Source organism: Vigna radiata, chromosome 7 (assembly GCF_000741045.1).
Source record: "Vigna radiata var. radiata cultivar VC1973A chromosome 7, Vradiata_ver6, whole genome shotgun sequence".
In the NCBI taxonomy this organism is placed as follows: domain Eukaryota; kingdom Viridiplantae; phylum Streptophyta; class Magnoliopsida; order Fabales; family Fabaceae; genus Vigna; species Vigna radiata.
The window spans coordinates 28,219,948-28,233,107 of NC_028357.1; the positions used below are offsets into that span (position 1 = coordinate 28,219,948).

Below are 13,160 nucleotides of genomic sequence, written 5' to 3' on the forward strand. Positions count from 1 at the left end.
TACACATTCCACATTTTCAATATAGTACCTATGCTATTAAAAATTATTAGTGTTTTCGTATAACTAACTACTTTTATTCTCTTGGAAATATTAAATAGATGATTTATGTAACATTTTAAAACAAAGCATAAAATATATAACATAGCCTAATATATGGTTCATATATAGTATAAACCATTTCAAAGTATTACAAAATATACGATATATATATTAAAAATCCTAATAAAAATCAGTAATTTTAAGCAATTCAATTAAAATTAAAACTCTAACAAAATTAATTTTTTAAACCCAAAAATTAATTAAAAATCTAAAATTAAACATTAAATGAACGAAAATAAGGTCAAAAATATTTTTATTTTCAACTCTATTTGCACTAGAACAATGATAATAAGGTAGAGAGTAAAGTTATGTCTCTGTTTTAGTTTGAGCAAAAATATTAGAAAAATCAACTCCTGTATCAGAACTACACACAACTTCTAAACAATTCAATTCATTAATTCAAATCAATATTTAAATATCATTTTTTACTAATTTCAAATCAATTTTAATCTCTTAATCCAAGTATACATTAATTCAATTCAAGTATACATGTTCACACTCACATCAAATTTATAAAGAAATATATACAAATTTATTCTATTTATCTAAACCGTATTTAAAAATTCAAGTAAACTCTATACTTACATGCATGATCTAGCCACTGGATCAACATATCAAAAAGTATTAAAATAAAAAATCCGTTAAAGAAGCATTTACCAAACATAATTCAACAATATTCAAATTCAATCATTCAAATAATTTCTCAATTAATCATAATTCTTGCTTAAACTAAAATCAGTAGTCAAGTCACTTTTACATTTAGATATATCTAAGGTTTTTTTTTAAAAAAAAAAACTTAAATAGTTTTCTTTACCTTTAAAAGACTAATCCTCAAAACAAAAATTATAAATCCAAGCAATAAAGCTACTCAAAATTTAGAGTCATAAATCAGAATATCATAACACAAATTCTTTATATGGTAAAATAAATTAACAGAATTACTTTTCTCAACTGACTCTATCATACAAGAAAAAAAATTGATTTAAAATTCTGATCGAGCATAAATGCTCTTTAATTCCTTAGGTACAGTAATGTGCAATCAGCTTTCAAAAGATATGAGGATTAAATTCCTTAACTACTATAAGATGCAATCAGATTTTAAAAGATATGAAGATTAAAAGCACAAATATAAAAAAAAGAAGTGAGAAAGAGATTAACAGAGAAGAGAAAATAAAAATGGTGAAGGAAGAAAGAGAAGTGACAATTTTCATCATATATTTATTGTATATTTGTTTTTAGTTAAATTGAATTATGGTGTTTGAAATTCATGAACTTGTTAAGCAACTCAAAGTGGGATAAATTACAAAAATTCAACCTTGAGAAATCCTAATTTGATGTTTTGATTAATGGAAACAAATGATAATGATCTTGATTAAAAATATTTTTTTTTTCATCGCCTACTCGTGAATAGTGTAGTTATATATATACATATGCGTTATGTTTAAATCATTTGTTTGTCTTTTTTCTTATGAATAAATTATGCATTATGTTGCATCTATTAAGTGTTATAAAATAAACATTTTATTATAAATGATTGGCTATATACATGCACTTGATTTGTATTTATTTGGATTAAATATGTTTTTAGTCCCTATACTTTAGGGCGATTTTGGTTTTTGTCCCTCTTTCAAACTAAGGTACAGTTTAGTCCTTCAACTTTAGAAAACTCTGGTTTTAGTCTTTTTTACCAATTTTTGTTAACTTTTGTTTCAAACGTGTTTCTCAGTTAACATTGAAACAAAAATGTGTCAAACAGTGTAAACAATCCAAATGCTATAATGAAACGTACTTGAAACAACAAATAAAGTTAAAAAAATTTGGTAAAAAGGACTAAAACTAGAGTGTTCTAAAGTTAAAGGACTAAATTGTACCTTAATTTGAAAATGGACTAAAACGAAAATCACCCCAAAGTATAAGGACTAAAAATATATTTAACCCTATTTATTTTTGTGCTAGGAATGTTTATGAAAAGACAAAGTAAGTAAACAAGAATATTTAAATTCAAATACTAAAGTTCTAAAAGTATCTCTTAAAGCCTTTAAGTCAAAAGATATTCTCTAAAAAAGGAGTAATGGATGAAAACTCTAAAAAAGAAAGTGTATTGTGTTAACATTATCTATTGTAAAAATTTAAAATTTGGTCAAACACGTCAAACAATATTCATGTGGGTTATTTAGATACTAGTGAAAAAAAATATTTATATTCGTAAAACTTTAATGTTTTTGTCAAAAAAAAGAAGAAAAGAATATTTGTAATATATTTCAAAAGTGTTTTTTGAATAATAATCATTTTAGTGAAACTTAACAGGTAGATTAAAACTGAGATATAATATCTGTTATAGAAATGCATCAATATAAATTTTTGTACAATTTATTTTTATATTACTCCTGCTTTATCTGATTTTTTAAAGATATAACCTATTCTAGTATAATAGGTTAGATCCTTTTAATCATTTGACGGAATTAATTTTGTGGATGACAAGCAACTGACAATCAAACAAGTTTGACAACTTTATTTTTACTTTTTAAGAATACTAGCTTCCATCATGTCCAAGATAAATTCTTAAACTACATTAAAAACACATGTGATATCCTAAATTTTTTTAATATAGGTAGATGTTGTTATCCTATTTAATAGTTTTATATTTTTAAGAGTAGAAGTTAAATATAATTTAATTATATTTTAGAGAAAATCATAATGTAAAATAAATTACAAAATGAAAATATTTCAATAATAATTAATTTTAACCGTGTCTTCCACGAACTTAAATATATAAATATATTTTAAGAAAATAAAATATCAACTGGGTATAAACTTTTTCCCACCATATTACTATGAATAGTAATTGATCAGGTTGGGTACGGATAATGTCTACTTACTACCCGATCCACATCTAAAAATTATACCCGTTACTCGTTCCACTACCTGCATAAAAAAAACTCACAGATTTTTTTTCAATCCGCAGATACTCGTTGGATATTCGTTTTGCAATAGTTTGTGCATTAACAAAGCCCAAATTCTGGCCCAAAGCTCTATTCTCCTTTCTTCTTCAGAACTTACAAATCCTAGGGTCTTCACTTCAATGAGAGCAATTGTCTCCTCCTTCATTCGCGGCAACCAGTTGTCCTCTATGCACCTAGCAGCGTCGCGCGCCTTCCTTCGGCCGACTGAGATTGTTGTTGACGATGCCACCTGTGCCGGTTGCAGCAGCTCATCGTTCTCCCATTAGTGCGCGAGAGAAGATTTGTTGCTCCATGCGACGTCCTTTCACCAACACGACCCAAGCAGGTCACCCTTCACTAATCGGAACGCAACACACATTGAATTTGGACCAGAGATCCGTTAAAAGCGGCGCGCTCATCAACACGCGATAGACGCTCGACGACACCGTGAAATGGGCTTTGCGACTCTTGCACCGGTTAGAGGAAACCCTAAGATTGAACTTCATTTTCTTCTCTCCTTTTGTGACGACAATGCTAATGAAAGGAGAGTGTATGAAAAAAAAGTGAGATTTAGGGTTTGTTATTTCTTTGATGGCAAAGAAAATACAGAAAGTAAAGATTGAACAGTTAGAAAACAATTTAAAGTAGGGTAAAATTATAATTTCATTTTCAAAGAGGTAGCGGGTACGGATAGTGTGATACCTGAACTTGACCCGTTAATGAGTGAATATTAAAATACCCACTATCCGCAAACACTGAATATCCGTAACAGATTTTTTACTTGTGGGTACGAGTTTTTTTGTTATCCCTACATACGACACCATTTCGAGAATTAAATTAATTAGAGAATAATCACAAATCATAAAACTTAGAAGAGTTAAATTTATCCTCCATGTAACTCATTATTAAGTTTGCTTGCTTAATTCTTTTAGAAAAAAAATGTTTTCTTTAATAAAACAATTACTTCTAAATTAAGCATTTGAGAAACAACTCGTGCTTAATTATTTAAGATTTTTTTAATAGAATAATCGCTTTTGAATTTTCAATATTTGAGAAATAATTTATTTATTTTTTCATAAAAAGTAGATATCGTAAGAGGAAAAATAATAATTACAAAATATATCTCTTGACACATGTAACATTTTTATTTTTCATAGCATTCAACTACCATAGCACTCGTTAGTTAACTCAAAGGAAATATATAAGATGTTATTCCAAATAATCAAAAATTAATTTATAATAGCAAATCATATACTAAAACCTGGAGTACTATGAAATATTACACCGAACCAAAAGCGTAATAGAGTAATTATATTATCGAATGATGCAACCTAACATTCTACTCTACACCATAGTTCCTCCTCTTTCTAGCACCTGCTCACAAAAGACATCTCCAAAGCTCACATCATTCAGGTGATCATTGCAAAAGAGAAGAAACAAAACAAACAAGCAACATAAAGAATAAAGGGTAAGTTAATATACCGAAAACAATCATAAATCATGTTCATATAACTAGACATATACTACAAATAAAACAATCAATCCTAAGTAATAAAATGTTTCCTTTTAGACTTGACCATCTTTATACATATATTGATATCGAACTATAGAGACTCTATCTTTGAGGTGGTATAACAACAAAAAAACCAACACCTTCCTTAAAAAATCTCCACACTCCATGGTTAGTCCTTTTAAGCATTTATGACTAACAAATAACCAATAGACTAGGGACCTCTGCTACTCTTCATCACATAACCATCCTTCTCTTCTTAAGGCTGAAGGATTATTGAGAGCATTAGAATAACATCTAATTATTAGCTTCTTATATCAATACATACATTTACACACGTAACCATTTCAAAGGAATTCTCCTTGAACTCCTTAAAACCATCATTCACATGTCATCACACCTTTCAATCATATCATAGAATATAAAATACATCATTATACCATTCACAATTAAACACAACATATAGTTTACTCAAAATTAGCAATAAAACCCAGACTTACTCGCCCAACGAGAGCAAAACCAGTGAGCTCTCACAATCCAATGAGCTGGCTCGCTTAGCCCCTACAACCATCACCTAAACACCCTACAAACTCACCCAACGAACTAATTCACTTGCCTAACAAGTGAGAGAACAGATAACTCCCACAGACCAGTGAGGGAGCTCGCCCAATCCCTAAAACTCACTACCATAACCCTTAATTGCTCCTCAAGCCTCTTTGCATAAACTAGCAATCCTCCAAATCTGCCAAGAACTCCACTCGAACTTCTCATGTCTTCTCCCGTGCATTTTGTACCAACTTCTAACATTTTTAAATGATAATCAAAGCTATGATCAACTTGTATATACATATATACTCCAATTTAAACCAATATTGACTCCTTCTACCATGAAATTTCTACTTAAAAATCAACTCAAAGCTTATTTTATGAACCAAAACTCAAATCTACCAATTTTCACTCTTGACCAAGCAATTTACAGGTCTGAACAAGTCCAATTTGACTCAAAAGCAAACTCCAAACTCTCTATTTTACCTAAAGCCTTCAATTTCTAAAATTCACTACTCAAAACCTCAAAATACACTTTAAAAGTCAATGAAAAAACAACCTATAATCTATTATGCAAATCTAACCAATCTACATGTTCAATCATCATCGAAACCCATCCTAAATGATATTACTAAAGATCCCAAATTCTCATTTATGCCATTTTACCATTTCTTCCCAAAGTCAACTACCAACACCACTCCTTTTGACCAAAATGATCCCAAATTCTATAAATACCATTCCATTCAATAATTCAACCAATTATAACACCACAATTTCACCAAAACATCATTCACAAGGATCTCACAATCCAACACATATTCATACAAAACATCAAGTATCACATTATTGAATTTACCCAAATCAAACACAATTACCAACAAGTCATTCATCTAAAGTTCAACTAAATCAACATCTCATCATAACAGTTCATTAATCATACATAAATTTCAACAAATTCAAGCATAAACACTAACTTCCCTTACGTAACAGAAAATTAAACCGCTTTAAAAGGCCTAAAACAACTCCAACACACAAGAAACTCTATATACTCCTAGGAAAAACAAAAAAACGATCAGGGTATATCGTTAGAATCACTTATCAATAAAGACTTAAACTAAAACTCAAAAGACACATGTAAGCTCAGCAAGACCCACATGTAACAGATAAAGAAAGGATCAGATAAAAGGGATCGAAACTTAATTTACTTAGACGAAGAAATTGACTCGTTTGAATTGAAGAGCTCGCCGTTAGGACCATTCATACGGTCTTAGTTCTTCAATAAGACGAACAAAGAAGAATAACTCCTAGAGTGAAGTCAAATGATTTTAGAAAAACGATTTCTAAAAAAATGATATATTTTAAAATAATAAAATTCATTTGTAACAAAACTATTTATATTAAAATAATTGACTCTCACTATTTTTAAACTACCATCCATTTTAAAAATACCATTAGTTGGGGTCTTACTGTAAAAAAATAAACACATTAGTATTTACTTTATAATAATCATTTAAATATAAAATACATTTTAACAATTACTTTTTAAGCAGATATAACACGTTCATTATGAGATCGCAGTTGGAAAAACTTTAACTTCGAGTGATATGTATTTAATTTTAAATTGTAAATATAACCTGAAATAATCAATACTGTTTAGTTATATGTGAGTTGGGTCCTAAAACCTTCAAACCGAAAGAATGAATGCTAACTAAAGACGGATTATAGAGTTCACACAAAACTGATTGAAGAACTAACTCTGCCATACAACATTTTTTTTATTTGAATACAATTTTTTGTTATTAAAAACACGGATTATAAAGTTCACACAAAACTGATTGAAGAACTAACTCTATGTTATGCTTAAATATAAAAGAAATCACAGTCTCATTTTTTCTTCTTTTTAAAACTCAATTAAATATTTACAAAATTGTTGGTTGACTATTCATATTATTTCCCATCTCAAACGAATAAATAGTGTAAACCAATAAAAAAACACCACCATTCAATTATAAACTATTATTATAATAGATATATTAACTTCTATCTAAATTTCTTAAAAGTTATTATGTCAGCAATAATTTCTTACGCATTTAAGGTGAATTAAGAAACAAAAGTTTAATTCATTAATGAGGAGAAATGGACATAGACATACTAGATGACAATTAAGCTTACTTTTTTGTTTATTTGTAACCTTTTAACCAAACTAGTCAAAGAATAAAAAAAATGAACATAAAATTAACCCTTTGGGGTGGGTGTATGTCCCAAAATTGCACGCAACTCGCGGTGTCAGGCCTAAACAAGATTTATCAGTCAATTATAAAAGAAAAAAATTATTAGTGAACAAGAATATTGGAAAAATTATGATTAATTCATATATATGGCTGTATTTCGTCGTCGTCACCACATCGTAAACTCGTAATTGTTTCCTTCTTTTTTTGCAAAGGAGTCTGTTTACTTGTCTTTCGACGGCTCCTAATTCCTAATTCCATTTTTCCTTAGCCGCCTTAAAGTCTTTGCCCTCTTCCTCTCTCATTTCCTGTCTTTCGTAAGCCTTCGTTCGTTGTAAACGATGTTATTTTCTCGGATATCGAAAAACCTCAGAGGAAGCTTCAACTCATGTCGGGGGTTTCTGTCCATTGGAGACCACAACCACCGGTTTCTTATCCCGCATAATTTTCATTCGCGTGGAGACCCTACTCATCAGGTTTCCTGTTTTATTATACGTTTTTGCTTTGTGTTGTTTCACTTAATATGCGCGTTTTGGGATCTCATTTCTTGTTGTCCGATTTCAAGTCTCGAACTTTGTTGCTTCTGCTTTCGCCCCTTTTCTGTTAATTGTAATCTCGCAATGCGGCATGCGGGATCACTGCTTTTTGAATTCGTAAACATCACGATGTGCCTACCAACTGTTTGGGGTTATGCCGGTAGCACTTGTCATTGGGACTGAGTTTTAGTAAACTCTTCCTGGTCTTGGGAGCTCAAATTTAGAATTGTCTTTTTGCAAATCAAAAGTGAAGAACTTGTAGTATGGTGATTTAACCTTTTGTGGAAGTAGAATCTGTTGCGGTGAATTGTGAATAGGTAAGCTATTTTGTGGTCACTGAGCCTCTTGTACGGGAAGTTTATGTTTTGCTAGTAATTAACAGTTATGTTTATATCATATAATGTAATTTACAAGTAATGATATCTGTGCCCGGTGGAGAGGAATCTCTTTAGTAGATTTGGAGGTACAAGAGAGCTCTATTGTATCAGTGGCTGAGGTCTAATTGGTTAAGAGCATTGGAAAATTTGGGTTCTGAAATCTCTTTTGGCGGCTCCTTGTTGTCACATAGGATTTAAGAATACTCATTAATTTTTATTCTAAGGGTAGAACTTGAGTTCTTAATTTATTTTTAGTAAATCTCATTCTATTGTTCTTCTTTAACAAATCCTCATTTTAACTTATATATATATATATATATATATATATATATATATATATATATAATCTTTAAGTGACCTTGGTGGTAGTTGTTATGTAATATAAGAATGTTATTCAAACGTTCGATCAATGGTATTCTCAAGTTGCTCAACTTATAAGGAACTTCATTTCAGACTCACTAACTTGAAATTATGTTTTGCACTATTGCCTTGAGACTATTCAGGGAAGGAGAAGTTTTGTCCTTTAGTTTTCAATCGGGCACTAAATTGCGGTTGTGTTTTGCTTCTTCCGTAGGTTCATTTTTTTTTTATCAATTTACCTAAAGAAAACTTCTTATCCTCTTTCTGTTAATTAGTCTTCTTTCATCATCACAATACATCTTTTTATCTTATTTCATTCTCATAACATCGTCTTCTTCTGAAGGAAAACGTCTTGCAAGACTTAATTTTGCTTGAAAATGATTATGGTGTGATGCAGGTTATGAGAAGTTTAAATTTTTCAAATGGCCTACCAGCATTGCATAGTTGTAGATATCTGATCCATCAACAAAGCAGCTCTGTAGTTGAGGTTAGTTCTGTGTTCTTTCTTGGTAACTTCTCATTTTTCTGTTCATTGGTTGGAATCCCCATTTCTTACTGCTTCAATCAGTTATGCTGTTTTTATATGGCCTGGTTGCATTATAGTTCCTTGGATAGATTGTAGAATTTTGTTATGCTAGTTTTCAAAAACACCAATAGTCTCTCAAGTTCTCTCCCATCTACAACCAGGTCCCTCCGTCCGATATTTAACAGATTTACTGATGTGGCAAACTAACATGTCATGACAGAGTAAATACAATGTATATGCTTAAAAACACATATTTGAACACTAAAATCATCTTATGATTGTATTGAGTTAGTTGTTATATTAATGAGGCTTTGAGGGTAAATTATAGTTTTTATAACACCAACGAACAACAAAAGGAATGTCTTTTCATTCTAAGCAAATCAATGACTTAAAATATTAGATGCAATTGGGATGGAGGGACTCGATTGTAAATAGGAGAAAACTTGAGGGACTTGTTGGTACAATTGAAACATAGGATACCAAAGTCATACAATCGCAATACTTGAGGGACAGAAAATGTAATGGAACATTTTTTTTCTTTCTAAATTTTATTATATTCTCTTACTAAAAACCCGAATTACAAAGAGTTTCCCTAATCATGTTGGTGTGTTTACGAGTGTGGTCACATGCATATAAAGGAAAAAAAGCAAGGGCATTATAAACATAATTATCAATCATGGAATTTAGTGTGCAGTGGCTGATTCCAAGACTGCAATAGTAGGATGAACGCTATTGTGAAATTTTAGATACAATGTAAGTTACACTGAAGTTATCAACAACTTCATACAAAATGTGATTTTATCAATTGAAGTGTTGAACTTTAACTATATAACAACTTGGATGTTCTTGTCAAATTTTATTAAAATTAAAAACTATAAGTATGTGATCAAATAGTTCTCACTTAGCATATTAAAGGTATATGTGACATTGATTTTGATGTTTATCAATGGAATATTAAACAATTTTTGATAAATGTAAAATTTTGTAGGTATGATCTATTTAATGAGACTTTTCAATTAATAGTAGATTTTTAGATAATATTTTTTAATAAAAAATTATTGAATGATGTAATGGTTGAGGTATCTTGTAGTGGTGTAATTTGGTTTCTTCTTATCTGAAAATGGGTAGCATCTCAGGGCTGTAATAAAGTAGAGTGTGATCTATGTAATAAGGCTTTACAATTAATAGCAGATTGAGGTAATATTTTCTAATAAAAAGTTATTCAAAGTTAGTTGGGGTAACTTGTAGCGGTGTAATTTGGTTCCTCCTTATCTAAAAATGGGTAGCATCCCAGGGCTGTAATGCAATAGAATGTGATTGACAAACATGACTATAAGTAATACAAATTTCATTATTTATCCACTGTGCTGTTCCCTATCTGTTCTCAGGAACAACTTAAACCTTTTGTGTTTTGAACAAATACTGATAGATTTAGGGCTGCTTGTTTTTCTATTTTTTTTTTATTTTTTGAGAAAAATAATCTTGTTTGATACTAGTAGTTTTGAAGCCTGTTTTCAACGCTAATATACCCTTTTTTTTTTTTTTTAAATAAAAAACAATATCTTTTAGTTTTCTTGGTTTTCTGTTTTCAGTTTTTTATTTTGACTCATTTTTTAAATAAAAACATATTATCTTTCACATCTTCCTCTACAACCCACTAAAATAAATAGTTTTTGAAATTTTTTATATAAAATACTTTTTAAAAACTAAGACGAAAATACAACCAAACATATCCGTAATAAAAAATTGAAAGATTCATTGAAGACTCTTGTTTGTATTTTTCAATTATCTATCTATAATTAATTCTCCATTATGATACATGTACTGTTCTCAGGATGAACATGATCCATTTTCACTGGTTGCTGACGAATTGTCACTTCTTGGTAACAAACTCCGAGCAATGGTAGCTGCTGAGGTATGGGATTGTACTTGATTTACTTTCTAGTGTATGCATTGAATCAATGGCTCAGTGCTGGGTCATTTGCTGCCTAGAAATCAGACATAATTCATGGTGAGAATTGTTTATTATGTATCAGGTTCCTAAGCTTGCCTCTGCTGCTGAATACTTCTTCAAAATGGGAGTGGAAGGAAAACGATTTCGCCCTACAGTAAGCATATTCTCAATGCTATGTAGATGTTCTTATATTCTTTTGCATCAATGTTTGCTGCAGATCTTCTATGCTTGTGCAGCAATTATTTTGTTGGGTTTAATATTTGCACATCAATTGTTGTAATAGTGGGAGCTAAACTAGCATTAAGTTATGCTTGGAAAGTTGTGAATTCTTTTACAATCACTTGACTATCAAGTTGCCCCTTTAAAATTAATACAAGCAAGCTTACACATCCATACTCACTGACTCATTTCCTCTGTTGTATCGTGAGCTCAGGTTTACCCAATTCTGTGAAATATAATTATTGACAGTTGACAGATGCTTTAAGGGTGTGTTAGGGTAAATATCTTGCTTACGTGATTATTGAATAAATTCTTATCATGCAAGAGTATTAAAGTTGATTTTATAATCAAAGAAGAAAAAAGGTTAGATCGTTTGTGCTGTGAGGCTGTAAGCTGTTTTGACAATTATCTTAGGGAGTTTACTGAACTGAAATAAGCTAAAACAGCTTATGGACACATCATAGGCAATTTCGTATATTTAAGCTTAGTAGTTTGGGCTATGCTAGGAACAATGATATTTTTAACCATATGTGCAACTTATGTTTAAGCATATTTTTACTTGTTCTCTGAATCTGGAGGTCTTCCTAACATTATTACTTTTTCACTTCATGTGCTAATTAACTATGATGACTATGGTGTTTGTTTCTCCATCTTTTTTCCCTTGTGAGTGTGCATATAGTTATAAGGTGATAAAACATCTATTTTATTATTTTGTCTTTGTTCGTATGTTTACTGTTAATCTTGTTTTGTTCTTTCACATTCGATATTCAGTTTAACGATGTGATGTTTCTGCAGGTTTTATTGTTAATGGCAACAGCATTAAATCTACCAATAAATGAAGCATCTGCTCCTATTGAGCTAAGAGGTGACTTGACAACTGATGTACGCATAAGACAACAGCGGATAGCTGAAATAACTGAGATGATTCATGTAAGTCTTTCAGAAAATTTTATCGTGGTGTCTGTTTTTCACAAATTAGCTTTGATTTTGACAGTTTCTTTATTGGAAATGCAGAACTTTTAAAACCCTTCTATACTTAATGATATGTTCTTGACTGTCAATAACTTCACAAAAAATATGTGAAAAGAGATTATTGCAATATTAATATAAATGTATAAATGTTATGTTTTATATAAAAAAAAACTTTTTATTTATTGTAAAAATGTTTTAGATTAAATTAAAAGATAAATTTAAATTTAAAATACTGATTCAAACCAATATTTTATATATTTCATCAGTTCACTGGCGGATTGTCTCTCCATTTATTTTTTTTTTTTCTATCCAATATGGTAATTTATTGTTTTATAACCACTTTTATTCTCTGGTAGAAGACTTGCTGTTGACATTTTATGTATCTTTCTGGTTCTTGTGATTGTATGATAAAAAATTCATTGGCGAAAAAGAATAACTGAACTACTCAATTTATTAAATGGTGGTGAAGAAAGTCATTTACTTGTCATAACTCTGGAAAGCTCATGATTGTGTTTATGGTTTCTATCTATTTGTGGTTATGGTTGTGGTAAAAGATTAATAAGGGAATCATATCATAAACAAAAGTGAAAATGAATGAATCTGGAAAGCCATATATCGATATTTATTGAAATTTTGTTTTGATAAAGCTTAGCCACTATGTGAGATAAAGAATTTTTTTTTTTTTCATATTTATTCAAAATGGTAAGGCTTAATTGTTGTACTTGAGAATTAAAATGTAAAGTAATATTAGAGGAATTGATCCCTCCCATAATCTTCTATTTATAAAATAAATTGATAAAGAGTACATGATAATTAGGTAACCCTAGACATAATATAATCATGATAAATAAGATAACCCTAGACACAATATAATCATGATAAATAGGGTAA

The 13,160-nt window shown here is 30.0% G+C and overlaps 1 protein-coding gene across 1 annotated transcript in view; it reads left to right on the forward strand.

Annotated features, from left to right (window-relative positions):
* The first annotated feature begins 7,459 nt into the window (after positions 1 to 7,459).
* LOC106769268 (solanesyl diphosphate synthase 3, chloroplastic/mitochondrial) overlaps positions 7,460 to 13,160 on the forward strand; it is an 11,395-nt gene continuing 5,694 nt past the window's right edge. The window contains exons 1-5 of the mRNA XM_014654812.2: positions 7,460 to 7,801; positions 8,996 to 9,085; positions 10,959 to 11,039; positions 11,161 to 11,232; positions 12,093 to 12,227. Of these exons, the coding sequence (XP_014510298.1) occupies positions 7,667 to 7,801; positions 8,996 to 9,085; positions 10,959 to 11,039; positions 11,161 to 11,232; positions 12,093 to 12,227 (513 nt within the window). The 5' untranslated portion in view covers positions 7,460 to 7,666. The remainder of the gene's footprint in view (positions 7,802 to 8,995; positions 9,086 to 10,958; positions 11,040 to 11,160; positions 11,233 to 12,092; positions 12,228 to 13,160) is intronic.